We start from the raw sequence: 17,965 nt of genomic DNA, 5'->3' as shown, positions 1-17,965 counted from the left end.
AGACCTCTAGCTAGCTTGCCTTCCCCATGATGCTGTACCACACCTTGATGCCTGGACATCCTTTCTAATGCCTTTCTAATGCGAGTTGGTGAAATCTTAGCTACCACTTTAAAACCTTTCCTAGAGAGGACATCCCTGTCAGTGTTCCTCCCTCCTCTCTTTACCCCAGACACACACATGCTGAGCTGCCCTTTCATTCCCTTTATGTGTCGCCGGTCGAAATTTCAACTGATGGTCGACACCTAAGGTCCACAAAGACGGTGAATGGCTTCAACATCTCTGTGTTTCTCTAGCAGGACACATATAGGAGACATTCATTCAACCGTCACCCACAAGTATTGTTCACAATGGGCGCAGATCCAGGCACTGAGAACACAACAGTTCATATAAGAGATTTAACAACAACAACGACAACAACAACAACACAACAAAAAACCAAAAAACCTGCCCTCATGGAGTTTATATTCCAACTATGGGAGAATGACAACAAACAAAATTCATACATACATAAAAGATTCATGGAAAAAAGGAAGGAAGAGGGGATGGGTGTGTGTATGTGTGTGCACATATACCAAGAAGAGTATCTGGCACAGGGAACTGCAAGTGCAAAGGCCCTGAGGCGGGCATGTATCTGGCTGGCTGGCACACTCCCGGAACAAGGAAGTCCGTACGGCAGGAACAGAATGAGCAAGCGGGAGAGCGGAAGATATGAGGTCAGAAGTAAGGCAGGGTGTGGGGGTGTGCATGGTCAGACCAGAGAGGGTCTTAAAGGCCACTATAAGGACTTTGATTTTTACTCTGTGTAAAAAGAAAAGTCATGGGATGGGTCTGAACCCAGTGATGGGATCTGGCTCACAGTTTAACAGGGTTGTTCAGGCCGCTGAATTGAGAAGAGACATTAAGGAAGCAATGATAGAAGCAATGATACCCGTTAGGAGGCAACTTACGATAATAATCCAGGGAAGAGATGATGGGGTCTTAGACCAAAAGGATAGCAGAGGATGTGTGAGAAGTCGGTAGATTCTTGATATATTTTAAAGATACAGACAACAGCATTTGGATGTGGAATGTAAGAGAAAAAGAACAGTCAAGAATGATTCAGGGCACGTGGGTGGCTCAGGTGGTTGAGTGTCTGACTCTTTTTTTTTTTTAATCTTTATTTAATTTTGAGAGAGAGTACAAGTGGGGGAGGAACAGAGACAGAGAAAGACACAGAATCCGAAGCAGGCTCCAGGCTCTGAGCTGTCAGCACCGAGCCCGACGCGGGGCCTAAACTCACAAACCGTGAGTCCATGACCTGAACTGAAGTCGGATACTTAACCGACTGAGCCACCCAGGCGCCCCGAGTGTCTGACTCTTAATGTAGGCTCAGGTCATGAGCTCACTGTTCGTGGGATTGACGCCCATGTCGCCGTGTCGGGCTCTGTGCTGACAGCCTGGAGGCCACTTGCGATTCTCTCTCCCGCTGCTCTCTGCCCCTCCTCCCCCTCAAAATAACCATTAAAAAAAAGAATGATTCAATGATTTGCGGCTAATGGGTGTTAGAACTAAAAGATGAAGCAGCTATACCTGAGGTGTGGAAGACTATGAGAAGAGCAGGCTTTAGGGGAGTTGGGAGGTTCAGTTTGAGAAATCCATTGGACATCTTAGTGGTGATCCTAATAGGCAGCTGGGTATATGGGTCTGGAATTCGGCGGACAGACCCGCGAAGGAGTGCTATTTAAAGTCTTAAAATGAAATTGGGGCGCCTGGGTGGCGCAGTCGGTTAAGCGTCCGACTTCAGCCAGGTCACGATCTCGCGGTCCGGGAGTTCGAGCCCCGCGTCGGGCTCTGGGCTGATGGCTCGGAGCCTGGAGCCTGTTTCCGATTCTGTGTCTCCCTCTCTCTCTGCCCCTCCCCCGTTCATGCTCTGTCTCTCTCTGTCCCAAAAATAAATAAACGTTGAAAAAAAATTAAAAAAAAAAAAGTCTTAAGATGAAATCATTCACGGAATGAGTGTAACCAGAAGAGAGAACACCAAAGGACTTAACCCTGGGTTCTCCCAGATGTGTAGCTGATGAGAAAGAACCAGCCAAGGAGAGAAAGGAGACAAAGTGAGATAAAAGAAAAACCAGGAAAGTGTGCTTGCAGGGAGCAAGCAAGCAAAGTATTTAAATGACGATGAGGCAGTCCGACATGTCAGTTACGAGGAGGGCTGAGGATTCACCCCTGGATTTAACGATGGTGAAAGTCACGGACGATCTGACAGGACTAGTTTGGGTTGAGCGATGGATGTGTAACTGGAGTACACTTCAGTATGAGAGGAGAACAAGTGTGTACTATGGGCTCAAGAAGCTTTGCTGTAAAGAAAAGGAGAAAAATGGAGCAGCTAAGGGGAACAGGTGTTCTAACTTTCTTCAGAGGGAGAAAGTACCTTTTTAGATGCTGATGGAGTTTCCATTAGAATGAGAAGTAGCGATAAGGAGAAAGGAAAGGATTCTCCAGCTGTGTTGGGGTAGGAAGGGATCTAAGTGCCCAAGTCGTTGGGTTGGCCATTGCTAGGAACGTAGTGACAGGGAAAAAAAGAGGGCATTCCAGCAAACACGCAAGTGGGGCTCGGTGTGGGCGTGGCAACTCTAGAGGTTCTCTGTTTGCCTCCATGGGGGAGAGAGATGACAAGGGGCTTGGGAATTGGTGAGAGAGGAGATGGTACAGACGTCAGAAAAGTGAGAAGACGATGTATATTCTATCTGTGCAGCATTGAGAGCCAGCTGACTTTAGGGTGATACTAGTCAACAGGCCAAAAAGCTTATAGATGCAGGTGCACGGACAGACAGCTGGCTAGTCCAGGGCTGAGGATGTGCTGAGCAAGTATGACAGATATTTACTGAATCAGAGTGAACTGAATGAGACTTCTTGCCCGTCACCATAGAGACCTCAGAGGGCATTTTTCTCTTGGGATCACACGCCTGTCCCACCCGGGTTTTGTCACTGTCAAGAAGAAATCCACAAAATCCAGTATCCTGAAATACTCACCGCCCTTCAAATCTGTGTTTTAAAAAATCAAACAATGCTTTTTGCATCATATCTGTGACCTGCAATTGAGCAAGCAATAAATTAATAAGACACAATAAAAATATTACTAATTAGGATAAAACACTTCTACTCCTCAGACTGTTTAAAAACCTATGCTTCCCCTTTGGAAGAAGTAGCATGGGAGACTCGTCACGTTATTTCCGTTGCTGAGTTGTGGTAGCCGTGACAATTAAAACGGGAACGTCCCCCCAACTTATCCTGATGTTTTAGTGACAATAACATGACATCGCAAGTGGTTTCGGGCAACTCTCCGTTTGATACTATTTCCCCCCAGACTGAGTAAACTAAAGCTAGCAAAATCTCCAAAGCAACAGCCATAAAAACAAAACAGAACAAAACAGGAAGCACTATGTACCACAGCCTGGAAAATAACATGCTTTGCTGCCACGAGCTCTTTAAGGTCTCAATTCAAGAGGGAGGTGGAGTCACAAAGCAGTGCTACTGGTGAAGGTCACGTGTGCTCCGGAGGGCAGCCACTCACCTCATAGCCCTTCAGAGATGGGCCCACCAAGACCACGGGTCGCATGGAAGGTACCACGTCATAAGGAGGAGTGTGCTCTGTCTGCAGAGAGAGAGGAGAGGACTTCAGATGGTTAAGAGGCAGGGGGAGCTGACATATTTTAAGTATAAATTGTTCTTTCTGAACTCTGTCATAGGAGGCACCGGCTTTCCAAAAATTTTTTCTTTTCTTTTTTCTTTCTTTCTCTTTCTTTCTTTCTTTCTTTCTCTTTCTTTCTTTCTTTCTTCTTGCTCTTTCTTTTATTTTTCTTACTTGCCTCTTTCCTCAATAAACCCAAGCAAAGCATGGTGGGCTTATTTTCCGAAGGTTTTTCAACTTACTGAATTGTCTACAGTTTTCTTGCTCGCCTCAAGAAATACTACTGACATATTAGTTCCTAAAGCAGGAAGTGCTGCTTTTCAGCAAAATCTAGTTGGAAGGACAGAAACATGCCTCATGCAGAAGAAGTGTTTAGGCTGGACTGGAGGTTAATACTGCTTTTTAAATGCATTTGAGAGTTTTCTGAAGAGCTGAGTGATCAGACTAACGTGGTTAATTGCAGAGAAAAAAAAGGTCTTATTAGCTTTGCATCCTGGATGTTGGTCTTACCTGGATAAAACCTAATTTCAGAACACTGTAACGCCCATTACCAAATACTTGCAAATCCCTATTGTACTGTGAGAATTTAAATTAACAGGCAGGCCTGTTCTAAGGATCCCTATCACAGGTTAGTGATTCATGGTTTTGGATTTTGGGTTTCTCTACCTTGGAACTTGAAAACTTAAAATGTAGCCTTTACGTGCCTTGGAAGAAAGGGGGTTAATGTGTGATAACATATTCAAGCATGCTGCAGGGGCCTCAAAAGGTTCATTATCAACTCGCACATCTAATATGCTTCTCATGAGCGGCCTAGGTCATGTCTCTGTTACATAACTAATTCATGCCTTTCTACGATAGTTTCTTTCTTTCTTGGAAGAGCAGGGGAATGAGCTACATTTTGTAGCAATTTCTAAAACTTCCAAAAAGTTTCAGCTTTAACTGCTTCACATAAAATGATCAAAATTTTTCCCCCAAAAATCAGGTAACAACTAATTTGTTTGATCACATTAAAACTAGCTATTTCCATAGCAGAAAATGCTTACACGGACCCCAGAGGACTTTTTTTTTAATGCAAAAGAGAGAGAGAGAGATCTCCCACAGTGAGGTACACAAATCATTACTATCTGAATCTTCCTGCATTAAGGAGTGCCTGAAAACTGTATGTTTAAAGAATCACACAGACAAAAAAAATTTTTTTTAACTATTTTAAGAATTTGAAAAACTGATGTACAAACATGAATGCAATTTCTGCATCAGCCTGTTGCTCAAGAACAGTGTATGGTTGCTTAAAATTGCCCACTGCAAGCTTTCTGACGTTGACTAAACTTAACTTGATTCAGGTGGGGGCTGGGAGTGGGCGGTAAAAAACATTGTAGTTTCAACCTGCGATTCCGCCCATAGTAGAGGACAGATCCATTCTGGGGACAAAAATAACGCTGCCATGTGCTGTCCAATTTTACTCCTTAAAACTTTAGCTAGTGTTCAAAATTAATTTTAATAGACACAAGAAAGGTAGAATACATTTTCAAACAGGAAAAAAAAAAAGAAAAAAAAACAAGACAAACATAATACAGTAACAGCACAAATGCCACGAGCACCACTCTAAAAGCAACCTAAAAGATGGAAAACAATCGTATCGGTGAATGTCAGGTTGGCTTTTGGTTTTTGAGCTCTACATTGAAGTTCACCACATAATCAGTAACACAAGAAGAATGAATACCAGTGCCGAAGGCATCATAAGCATATTTGTTATTACATTGATAACACCTGGGATCATACTGAAACTGTTTAGAAGCCGAGTCCTTATAACTATTCAGTAGAAGAATACCTTTTCCACTGTTGGGATCAGGAATATAAATTGCACATATTTCAGCAACGGCTACCAAGAAATTTTATTTCAAGCCTGTAAGGGTTAAGCGGCCCAGGATTTCATACATAAGGTCTTGGTTCCTTCAGTCTGTGGCTACCAACTAGCAAAGGGTTACCCATGCCGGTCATCAATCAGCTTCGTATTTGATACGGTAGCTACAGAAATTACCTTATTTGATGGAATATTGGTGCTTTGTGCCCTAGTGATAACGACACCATCATTTTTATCTACCCTTTCCCGCTAGCCCTATTTTGTTCCAACTGTGTAGCTGAAAAAAATCGTGGTTCATAGACATCTGTAAGGTTTGGGAATTTAAGAGAAAGCAAACTTCAAAAAACACATCTTGACTAACATGGTTTTCGTTCAGGTCACTGCTCTGTAAGATCCAGAGCATCTGAAGGATGCAGATTTTCTAGGCATCTGTGCCATGAAGACTGGTAGTCACTTGGCTGCAAGTTTTAGTTGCACCGAGAAGACAGGACCAGCGAGATGGGCCCACTGGTGTGGACGTACATCAGGCTGGGGCTGTCCATGTTAACGCGAAAATCCAGGTTTTCATCTTTGCCTGGAGTGCTGAGGTCTTCTATTATAAAAGTAACCATCATTTATTAAGAAAAAGAAAAAGAAAAAGAAAAACAACAACACACTTCACAGTTCAGCCTCTGACACTTCATGGATGATTTTAGAATTCCTCCATGTAGCACAATGCTTGCATCCATGTCACGATGTACCCATCATTATGCTGGACATGGTGATGCTGGGAAGTAGGATTCTGAAAGACAGCACAGCAGTAGGCTGTGCCAAGTGGTGTGTGTGAGAAGAAAGGACTGAATGGCAATCGTGTGTGTGTGTGTGTGTGTGTGTGTGTGTGTGTGTGTGTGTGTCGGGGGCGGGGGGAATGTCTTTAAAAAATAATGCTTTCAAGCTACAAAATGTGTGAAAGGAGACAGACTTTGGAGTGAAGGGCACTTGGGAATACCCTGGTTTCCAGTCAGGGGACAAGGAGCATCACTGTGTGGCACCTTGGCGGGCCGGTGGCAAAGGCTCTACGCACGGCCACCGCCCTGTTATCCAACAGGTGAGATGCTGCGACCTGACTATGGGAGAAGGCAAGAACATCGGGAGAGGATTTATATATGACAATAGGAAAAACTCACAGTAAACCGCCAAAACAAGCCTGCAGTTTTCCACTGGTCTTGTTCATCTGCAGAGTTTGCACCTAGTGGATCAGAAGTTTAAATACTGACTAAATTAAAAATTGAATCATTTTTTTTTTTTTTAGTACAAGCTATTGTATCTGGATATCATCAATCAGAATCTAATCATGGTTTTAATATGCTTGATATAAGTTAAATTTCTGGAAAAAAGAAAAGAGACAAAGACAGACAGAATAAGCATGCACAATACAGGTGCATTATATGGAGTTGTCAGTGTTTTGACATCTTGGAAGGTTTAAACAAATTCCCTTGGTGGTAGATATTATTCCATCAAAAAGGATAAGTACTGTAATAGCGCTTGAACAGGTCACTCCCTGAATTTAGTCAGTTTGAAATGCATGGACTCCATGAGCTTGTTTGATAGGTTCTGTTCTTGGGACAGAAACGACTGCGTTTAATAAAACCGTGGGACTTAATGCTAATGATGCCAGTGGCAGGATAAACACAGCTTATGTCAATGTAAACTTACCGATCTCTGCTTCTGCTTAGCTACAGCAGCGTGGAAAAGAAACAAAGAATAACAGAGCATGCACGTTATTGGCTTATCAAAAGACGCAGACAATCAACAGGACGAGAAGTGTGGCGCAGTGCGGTTGAGCAGTTGAGCAGACGGGAGCTCGGAAGTTAATGTTACCTTCTTAAAGAAGGGCATTCTTTTCTCTTTGGAGTGGGGTGACGTTACACTGTTTGCACTGGGTTTAGGGGAGCGGTGGTTTGCTGGAATATCATTTTCTTCTGCATCTAAGCCAGTAGCATCTATGTCTATAGCTATATACAGACAAACAATTCAAAAATCATCAGGTAGACAGGAGAGGAAAAACAGGTTATAAAAAAAAAATAAAATGAAAGCAAATAAAACTAACCATAGTAAAAGATCTATCACGAGTGCTCAGCACAGTAAACAAAAGTAAAAATTCAAGGTAAAGCACGTTAAGAATGCCATGTAATCAAATCGAACAACACCGAAAGATCCCCTTCGTGATAGGTTTGCTTGAACAAAGTTACGCTAGATCTCTCGGATAATATTTCCGGAGAAACATTTTTAAGGTATAGCTTCAAACAGAACACTGACATTTTTCCACATCAACCGTATATAAGTATGGTACAGAACATTTGGCTTCACGTCTCCCGATACCTTAACTCAGCTTTTAGATAATGAGCAACTACTCTTGGAAACCTTTATCACGGTGTGCCCCAGGCTTCTGAGTTTTGCTTGATTTTGTGGGAAAATAAGGGCAACGTGAAAAGCTTCGCTAAAAATGCAACAGGAATTTGAGCGAACGTGAGAATAGAAAATCCTAAATTCAGGCAACGCAAAGAAAGGAGTCGTACACGAGGCAAATGATTCAGGGAGTGTTCCAGGAAGGACAGCATTAAAACTATTTCAAGATGGTTGTATCCCCCTCATTAGTTATTAATTAGAAAGCACTGGACCCCACGATCTCCAGATGACATGATTCTAATGACATAAGGGGACTTCCAGGGATTTGTGTAAAGCCACTGGATCTAATAAGAGAGGCAGAGAGGAAGGACACAAAGACCCAAGAGAATGTGGCACCGGTCTCCTTGTCTGGAGAGCGAGAGGTTTAGGTTTGTGGTTCAACCTGATTTCACGTTTAAAACCTTCCGCCTTGAAAACTGGAGCACTTAAAGATTAAGCGTTAAGTGAAAAATGATCCATAATCTCACTTTGAACTTTATAAAATGCTTCCACGTGCCATTACTACAGAATTTTCTCCACTGCACAATCAGGGCTGGAAAGTATTTGGAAGATCGCTTTCAACCCTCTTATTTTTAAGACTGAGATGATAAACTCTTAAAGAGTTTCAGGGACTTGTTCTTGGCAAAAAACTCGGCAGGGCCAGGTCTCGGAACCCAGGTTTGCCTCTGCGAGCCCCTGCCCTGTCCCTGCACCCCGCTGCCTCTCCAGGTGAGCCCTCTCTCCACCAGGTACCCTTCCTTCTCCAGTCCCCTGTGCTTTCCAAGAGGGCTTGCATCCTCACTGTCAGGATTCAGGAAGGTACCACAGAGGTGAGCTCAGGAGAAAATCAGCCTATGCTTTAGTTGAGATCATGGAAAGGAATAGGAGAAAATCTACTCCGTCTAACAAAAACCCACAGTATCTTCAGAGATATCTTCACTGCCATCTGGGCACGACAGTTCGGTGCTGCAAAGCCCCTACCATTCCTTCACACGAGGAACACATCGGGTTCACGCAACGGCAGCCGCTGCTGACCGTTTCGACGGGGGCAGGTCACCCGGCAGCCGTCACATCACTCTTCAATTCTGAAGCGATTACGGATATTAGGTGACTCAGCCTTTTGAAAACTAAATGAAACCCTCGTTTAACTGTTCCTTTGATTCATCGGATTAGGTCTAGGTCGGAGGCAGGCGATGAAGGAACTCCCTGGCACTGTTTGCATGATATTGCACACATCAACTACTGCTTGCGGAAACAGCAGGTGGGATTCTCTCTCTCCAGTGAGGGTAATAACAGGCTGAGTTAATTCCAAATATTTAGTTAGACCTCCCTGGTAATGAAGTCTTTCTTTGTGCAGCATCCATGCATACTGAGGCGCTAAAAGGTTCAGCATGTAGTGTTTGATGGGAACACTACAAAATGTGCCCACGGGGTTGAATGGATGCTTTTGTACAACCCTGTAAGGTTTTCCTTGTATCCCCACTTAGGAAGCAGGTTGTTAGTGTCTTCCTGGATACGATGGAGAGGATTGGGGTCGGTTTTTTCACCATTTCTAATACCTCTCTTAACCAACGTCAGATCATTTTCCCTTCTGGTGGCACGTGCCCATATACTTTTACCTTCCTCATCTTTTCTTGGGCTTATAAAGGCGACCTTCTGGGGAGAGTACTTCCTGAGAGCCTTTCTGAAATCGAGGATACCTACTGGCATGTGAGAACTGACAGGACCCTGGGATTGCAAAGTTCATGAATTAGATTTTATGATTTGGCCATTGAATCTAGTCTGCTCTGATCAGTGCATGGGCTTTTTTTTTTAATCCTTGAAATGTTTTTTTTTTTTTTTTTTTTGAGAGAGAGAGAGAGAGCATGCATAAGTAGGGGAAGGGCAGAGAGGGGGGGGGGGGGGGGACAGAAGATCTGAAGTGGATTCCATGCTGACAGCAGAGAGCCCGACGTGGGGCTCTAACTCAAGAACCAGGAGATCATGACTTGAGCTGAAGTCGGATGCTTACCTGAGCCACCCAGGTACCCCAGTGGATGGATTCTTTTTTTTAATTTTATAGTAGGAGTGGATATGCATAAAAAGTTCAGCTGTGATACTGCCCAGATGTTTGGCGACCCACGCATAGCCTCAAAACCCGAGTCAGGTTTGAAATTTACCTGTATTTGGACACAAGGGCTCAAAATCCCCAAATGAGAACTTTCCAACTGATTAGTTCTGACTTATGGTTAACTTAAATTTAAAAGCCATCAGGGTTCACTCTGAAGCGCAGAGAATTCTAAAACATTCGGCCAGAGTTCCATACACTTTATTAGACTCAGATGGTTACCCCTTTTCTGTTTTATACTTGTGTTTGCAGACCTTAGCAAACATTAGTATTTAGGTGGGAAAAACTACTTCCATAAATATGAAAATAGTTTCTTTTATTGGTCCTCACTAGAATGATTCCTTTTTTTTTTTTTCTGGTAGAGAGCCTCGGAAACATTTTTTGAAATCTAAATTGTAAACTTCACCTTAAGACCCCTGGGTCAGGTGGAGTGGCGTCCTGGGGGGACCAGTGTGGGCATATGCGTGTAAGTGTAGGGGGGTGTGTGATCCGTAACTGACTACCACCCAGTCACTCAGATATGAAGTGGAAATTCTTCCTTTTCCAAATCCTTGAGAACCTCCAAGAATATTTACTTTAGGCAAATGCTTATATTCCTTGGTCTAGCGATGGGTGAGGTGAATTGTAGACAGGGCCTCTGGGAAATAAAGATAAAAGCTACCTTTGCAGGCCAATCCACACTGGATGAATTAGGCAGTCTACCCTGCAGGTGGGGTGGGGAAACATCTCTGCAGAAGTTCTCTGAGGGTTTCCTTCAGAGAAGTTGAAATATGAAAATTATAGCAGGTTCCTGTTATAAATTTTGTGGTTGGCAAATGTCTCCAGTCTTTTCAGTCCCAAGTGTTTTCTATTCTTGCTATTCGGGAAAAGGTATTGCAAAGCCCTGCATCTGTAGAAAACCTGTGTCAAGTTTTAAATCATCTTGACCTTGCTGTAGTAACTTGAACTTTTGTTTTAGTGATGACGGACACTTGCCTGCAAAAATGAAATGTTATTTTACAAACACACTAACTCACTCTTCAAAATGCACGTGGCCTGCTCTCACATCGCCAAAACCATTAGAAGGCCACAGCCCAGTTTATGGAAATGGAAGAATCTTCTGGTCTACAGGAGTGGCGTGGACTTCTGGGCACGGGGCTGCAGTTCTTTCACAATATGATGTGACATTTCCCCATTTCAGGAGCCTAGTGGCAGTCCTCTGGAGCCTCTGAGACAGTCTTTAAGATATATATGAAGGGTACAGCTTGATATCATAATCTCGGTAACTTTACATATTTGAGAAGGTGTGGAGATCAGCCTCCTTTCCCCTGTGCGTTCAGTAAGTAGCTACCCTCCACTGATGAAGGGAAGGCATGAGCCTTACCTAACATCTAAAAGGGCTTCAATTTTCATTCCAAACGTACGATCTTACTTACTTTCGGGCAACTCAGAATTACTGCAAGCTGTACGTACGTGGTTTTTGAAATCAATATGCATCCTAAAATGATTTATTTCTTATTGTGCTCAGATTTTGCACTTAAAGAAGTTGTGTCATTTTTATTAAGAAGCCTTCGGTCTCTAAAAGCCACCAACATGCAGCAACGAGGCCTGATCAGGAGTCCGAGGGGAATCCTGTTCTTCAGACACACCAGTTAGAGGGCACCTACTTCCCTACCTTCTCCGCGGATGTATACGCTTCCCTCTTCCAGCTTCCTTGGAATCACACGAGGAATCATTTCACTCAAATGCTCTGCTGGTAACTCCCTGGAGTCCTCCTCTGAGTCCCAGTTGCCTCTCTTAGCAAACTAAGATTCTGATAATCCTGGGCTTTCTGCAGTTCCACCAACTGGCCTCCTAATTATATAGAACCCCAAGTTCTACAGAGAATGGTAGAGTTGCCAGATTTATTTTTTTTAATGTATATTTCTTTTTAGAGAGAGCGAGAGTGAGCAGGGGAGGGGCAGAGAGAAGGAGAGAGAGAATCCCAAGCAAGCAGGTTCTGCATCGTCAGCACGGAGCCCAATGTGGGGCTCGATCCCACGAACCATGAGACTGACCTGAGCCGAAAGCAAGAGTCGTACGCTCAACTGACTGAGCTACCCAGGCGCCCCCAGAGTTGCCAGGTTTACTAAAGAAAAATACAGTCCACTTTGAATTTCAGATAAACAATTTTTTTTTACTGTAAGTATTTCTCACACAATACTTACTTATACTAAAAAAATTATTCAATCTTTATCTGAATTCAAATTTAATGTGGTGTGCTTCTCCACTGCTTTGGAAAGGAAACAGTAGTTACTCTTCCTATGGGTGTTTCTGTCTTTTTCAGTATTTCTACGTATCTCTTAAATCTTCCAAAGAGCCTTTTGGGTAAAGCTCGTGTCAGGCCAATCACTCCATCATTTTATTCTCCTTTCCTTGCCTTTCCAAAGCATTTATCCTCCTTTTCTTTTTATTTACCAGTGAGGCCAACGCACATTACACCGGGTCTGATGGTGGGTATTCACCCATTTACTGCCCAGGACGACGTGCTGGGCACCATGTGAAGTACGCAGGGATAAAAAAGTTAAATACATTCATCACTTTGGTCATCCAAGCAGCTTACAGCGAACACATTGACATACTTCCTTTTTTCCAAGCCCTGCCAAAATTTCCCCATATTGTTTCTTACCCCATGTGAGCATTCTTATGTCCGATCAATTTGAACCTTTCTAGGGTTCAGGCGGTGATTCTGGGTATGTAAATTCACACAGCTAGGTCAGACTGGGGAAAGCATGAAATGCAGCATGTACCGTTTCGCACTTATTACCTACTTACCGGACGATGGAGGTGTAGATTTTCTGGAACTAGGTACTATGTCACCCAAACTGGATGATGAGTTTCCTCCTGATTTACTGAAGTAAAGCAAAAATTTATGTTACACCTGACGCTTATTTCAGACATTAGAACATTTCTATTGCTCAATAAACATGATTAGTCATTGTCTTTTTATTGAACTTTAAACTTGTCTTTCCTACAAGGAGGCAAATAATAATTTCCCAGCGGAGATTCCTGGAGTACTTGAAACAGCCATGTAATAGTCTCTGTTTCAAATTCAAGGTTTAATTTTAAAAGGCCCTGAGAGAATGGAAGAGAACTAGGGTAATATCTGCAGCCCTCACACTCTCCACCAGCATCACAGAGCGATAACAGCAGATGCCCTTTGCTTTTTATGTTAGCGACCTTCTGAAGAAATGCACAGAACCTTAAAGTTAACACCAAAACTTATGACTTCCTTCTTGTGTGGTTCCTGCTTCTCTGTCTTAGCTGGGTTACTTTCAGTGTATTAAGATTGAAAGTACGCAAGCTTTCGTGAGCAACCTACAAAAGAAAAACACAGCAATACTCAACTCGCTAACCTTTAAAAGATCCACAACGGAGCATGACACACACAAGTGTTCCGTGACTTAACCCTCTGGTAGTAGTTAGTATTCGGAACATGTCACAAGCCTGGCTACCACGGAGGATTCAACTTGGGGATTTTAGGCACAAACTGAAGAGCGTGTACTTCAGAACCACCAAATTCTAAAATCCGAAACAAGACACGCCAGCGTCTTGGCAACTTTACGGAATAAAGTTATCGGAATCAGAGCGTTTATGTTTTTTCACCGGCATCCCAGCATGCTAAATGCCCTACTACCAAATGGCCCCTTAGGAAGAAGACGGACAGGAATATCGTACAAGAGTGACAGGCAGTTTTGGCAAAGCGATCTTAGTGCCTAACGTTTATTATCAGAGCCAATCGTGGGTGTACTTGAAAGAATTTGCTACAGTGCCTATGCACCAAAGGGCAATGTTTAAGTTACACAAACATTAAGATAAAAATATAAATTCCACTAAAATACCAGTAACCAGGCTCAACCGTATTGCTGCTATTCTGGCATTCTTGATGCATAACATAGACAAACGTCAAAAACTTTAAGTAGCCAGCAGGAGGCCTCTGTATATCTTTTTTCCGATTCTTAAGAGGTACTCCAGTACAGTTAATACGAATACCAGACTGCATATAAAATTAATAAAAAGTGGTATTTATAAAAGCTGTAAGAATACCCATTACCAGGACCAAAACATTTTCTTCCAAAAGTTTTGTGTTTGTTTGGTTTTGCTTTTCCTTTTTCTAAGGTACTGAGTCTAATTTCAGTTCAAGCATGGGTCTGTTTTACATTCTCTTTGAATTTTAATAAAAGTCAAAGTATTATTTGAATTGTGTAAAATTTCGACAACCACTGCAAATAGTCAAAATGTTCAAAATGCAAATTTGCCCTTAACTTTTAATTCCAGACAAATGCCACATTCTTGAGCTCTGCCCCCATTTACCACTTTTGATGTCGGTTGATTTTTATAATTTAAAAAACATCAGGCTTTTTACATACTGCTGAATGCTGGCTATGTCCTCAGAATCGAACCGTATTTCGGATGTTAGAAGACAAACGTAAGACCTCTGAGAGTAAAAACACCTTCACACACTGAGGCAAAAACTTAGGTAACCGGGACAAAATAAAATCAAGAAAATCAAAAGAAAAGATCCAGAGGTCTAGGAAAGGACACCCAGCTCCCTAGAATAAGTTGTGAGGCGTTACTCCCCAAATACAGATAGTTTATATGGTCCTTTAAGGGAAAAAATGCAAAAGCAATACGATCTAATATAGTAAATGACAACGGGCCCTTGCCACGCGACGTGCGGCATGGCATGGTCGTCCGTCTGCGGTCTGGCTACAGTCAGACGGATCGAGCTCTCATCCTCATTCGACCACTCACAAGCTGTGCAAGCTTAGTCAAGTTCCCTAGCTTCTTTGCCTGTCGCCTCATCCGTGAAGTGGAAACGCTCATACTTCTTGTGCCCACAGGTTCTTATAAAGCTGAGCTGATGACCGACATCAGACCAGGGATGCCCGCTTGGGAGGCAGAGGAAACCGCGCTTCCTTAACAACGTTGGCCAAAGCTTCTCCCTTCCTACTCCTTGGGAAGTATTCTCAGTTTGTACGTGAATAAGCAGAGAAAGATATACAAGTCTATCTCCGTAAAAACCCATTCCAAATTTCCTACAATACATTCTACAAAACACGATTCCAAAGACATGCACCAAGAAGCGTTCAAGATAATTTTAGTACACACCTGAAAAATATCCCCCTCCCACTATCCAGATTCATAGGCTGAACAGATTAAAGGCTGGGAACAGCTTTAAGGTAATTTGCTATTACCAAGTACTGTCCTAAACTTGTCTGACCAGGTAAATGCTTGAAAATACTGAATTATCCTCAACAAACAAAATCAAAACAATCCCCTATCTGAGATCACTTCAAACCTCAACAAACTATATCCCACCAAAGTCAAAACAGCAATATACATACCCTATGAAAAGAAAACTTTTTCACATTATAAGATTTTACTAGTTAGTACTGAGAGACTACGATCAATACAGAGATTAGAAAAATAACAATTTTTCCAGGAGAACGCTGGAAATTTTATGAATAGGATCCGATCTCTAACACCCTACAACTAAAATGTGCATGCACTGTTGATCTGCGTGCATCCACTTTTATAGGACTAAATGCATCTCACAATCTGAGAGCCCCCAGTAGCCCAGGGATTAATAACAGCCAAATAAGGGGGCAGAGGTTTCAAATAAGGGAGGAATCCACCTGAACCCAAACAGCCTGACAGTTACAAAATTCCCATTACAAAAGAGGGACGTTTCAAACCAAAAAAAAGATCTTCTAGATGACTTATTTGCAGATACTTGGGGGAAGAAAATCTTGCCTGTGCTAAAATATTACCATTGGCAAAGGATCTTCCAGCATTAGAGAAACAAAATATAACCAAGAAAATAGAAACCTAGCAATTCACATTAATGAAAAGGTTTGCCCCAATCACATCCCTTCCCACAAGGAGAAGCAGAAGAATCAGGCCGTGTTCTCGGACTCGTCTGCATAGGGTTCAATTTCAAATTCACTCCATGTCTGAGTAGCTCCTCCAGTGATTCTTTTAATGAGGGGCACACAACCTCAAGAATCCTAAGAAGGATTATTCAGCCCCAGCTTATTACATAACTCATTTAATTGCTATCTGCAAAGGCAGCGTTAACTGGTTTCATATTGAGTTTCCCTTTACGTGCTTAGCGATGGGTAGAACTGAAAATTGAGTTTCCTAAGTGAAAATGAAGTAACAGGTCACAAGACCTGCTCTTCGCCAGTGAAGTCTAAGACCATCATCTCTAAAACACCTTCCTGCCATGCCAGGCAGCTACCACGGACACTCGGATTAGTCATGAAGGCTGCTCAGTGTCCCAGTGTTTTCGGTAAGAGATTAGGACTTGAGAATTTCCTCTGCACTGAAGCCCACATTTAATACTCCATGCCTTTATGATTAACGACAACAATTAATTTGATTCTCTCCCAAATAAGATGACAATCAGATGCTGGGATGAAGGCTTTAAAATGCAGGATTTGTGATTCTATCAATAAACCATATCACCAGCCTGCTTTTCAACACATAATAAAGACTGTGGAACACAGAAAACAAGAGGACATAAATGATGACACAGTCTGGACGTTTACAAAGACACTTGATGTTTTTCTCATACCTGGAGTAGAATTTCCCTTGCTTGGCTCTCTGTTCATGCTGTAGTCTCATATTTTCTAGTTTGACTGGGCTTGGAATGAATCCGATTTCACAGCCTTCTTTAACCAATCGCCCTATCCACCAGTCATTGTTAAATTTCTAAACGCAAAATCAAATTTGTTACGATCAGTGCACAGAAGTTCATGTATTCAGATTGTTTTTCTTCTACATGAACTATTTTCAGTGGAGAGAAATATTATGGCGAATACAGTTAACTATGCCTCAACATCACAACTGGAGAAAGCCTAAGGCTTTCATGGGTTGAACAGGTTAAGACTGAAGTATGGCCAGTGAGCTCAGCAATTCACCATAGGATTTACCCCTCATTCTCTTTCCTGGTACTATGTGAGATTAGCCTGAACTTCGGTGCGGCCTCTGCAGGCCCCTGGTTCAAATATTCACAATTCTTCCCATTAAGAACCAGGGAGTGCTACAGAGTTCTCTTCTGTAATCAGATTGCTTAAAAATATTAAGAGTCAGAGATAAATACTGAAATCTACCTGAAATATTTTGTTCCGGGGCCAAATTTCCCTTTACGCAAACAGGTTTATAGTTACAATGGTATGGTGTTCACAGATGATTTCTCCATTTACGTGGATGTTGACAATTTCTCTCTTGCAGATAGAATGTTTATCCTACATCTTTACGATTTGTTTTTAATCCTCTCAATGGAATAGTACTTTGCCAGTCTATTCTTGAACATTTCAAAGAAGACTGGCCACTCTGTTTTTCTTTTCCTTCCATGGTAGAGAAGAGATCTGTCTTTAAGCATCAGCCATCAGAACGGGACCCTGGATTAACCTAACTTCTGCCTGTGAAGTCAGATTGTAGGCATGCCACCATTTCTGACAGCTTTTATGGTCTTTCCTTTCCAGCCAGTATTTCGTATCTCTTTCTAAAAAGTTAACGAAATGGTAGGTTCGCAATTCTCCAGGCTTTTTTTTCTTACACATATAAAAACATTTCTGAATCGAGGGTGTACCTCTCTACACCTCTTTACTCCACAGAGTTTTAGAGTATGGATTTATTTTTTCTTTAATAAATTTTTTTTATTAGAGTCTTGACTAGGCTTTTTTATTTATTTAAAAAAAATTTTTTTTAACGTTTATTTATTTTTGAGACAGAGAGAGACAGAGCATGAATGGGGGAGGGGCAGAGAGAGAGGGAGACACAGAACCGGAAGCAGGCTCCAGGCTCTGAGCCATCAGCCCAGAGCCCGACGCAGGGCTCGAACTCACGGTCCGTGAGATCGTGACCCGAG

The 17,965-nt window shown here is 42.4% G+C and overlaps 1 protein-coding gene across 7 annotated transcripts in view; it reads right to left on the bottom strand.

Moving 5' to 3' along the window:
- CACNB2 (calcium voltage-gated channel auxiliary subunit beta 2) overlaps positions 1–17,965 on the bottom strand; it is a 391,422-nt gene that overhangs the window by 19,706 nt on the left and 353,751 nt on the right. For 5 of the 7 annotated variants that reach the window (XM_043564393.1, XM_043564399.1, XM_043564396.1 and 2 more), the window contains 5 exons: positions 16,667–16,803; positions 12,862–12,938; positions 7,395–7,528; positions 3,557–3,637; positions 3,016–3,074 (listed from right to left, as the gene is read on the bottom strand). In XM_043564393.1, the coding sequence (XP_043420328.1) occupies positions 3,016–3,074; positions 3,557–3,637; positions 7,395–7,528; positions 12,862–12,938; positions 16,667–16,803 (488 nt within the window). Of the gene's footprint in view, positions 1–3,015; positions 3,075–3,556; positions 3,638–6,700; positions 6,763–7,229; positions 7,250–7,394; positions 7,529–12,861; positions 12,939–16,666; positions 16,804–17,965 lie in introns of all 7 variants that reach the window. The other 2 variants (XM_043564395.1, XM_043564394.1) reach the window with 2 other exon arrangements.

This window comes from Prionailurus bengalensis, chromosome B4 (assembly GCF_016509475.1).
Source record: "Prionailurus bengalensis isolate Pbe53 chromosome B4, Fcat_Pben_1.1_paternal_pri, whole genome shotgun sequence".
NCBI lineage: Eukaryota > Metazoa > Chordata > Mammalia > Carnivora > Felidae > Prionailurus > Prionailurus bengalensis.
This window is presented reverse-complemented; position numbering and strand designations above follow the sequence as displayed.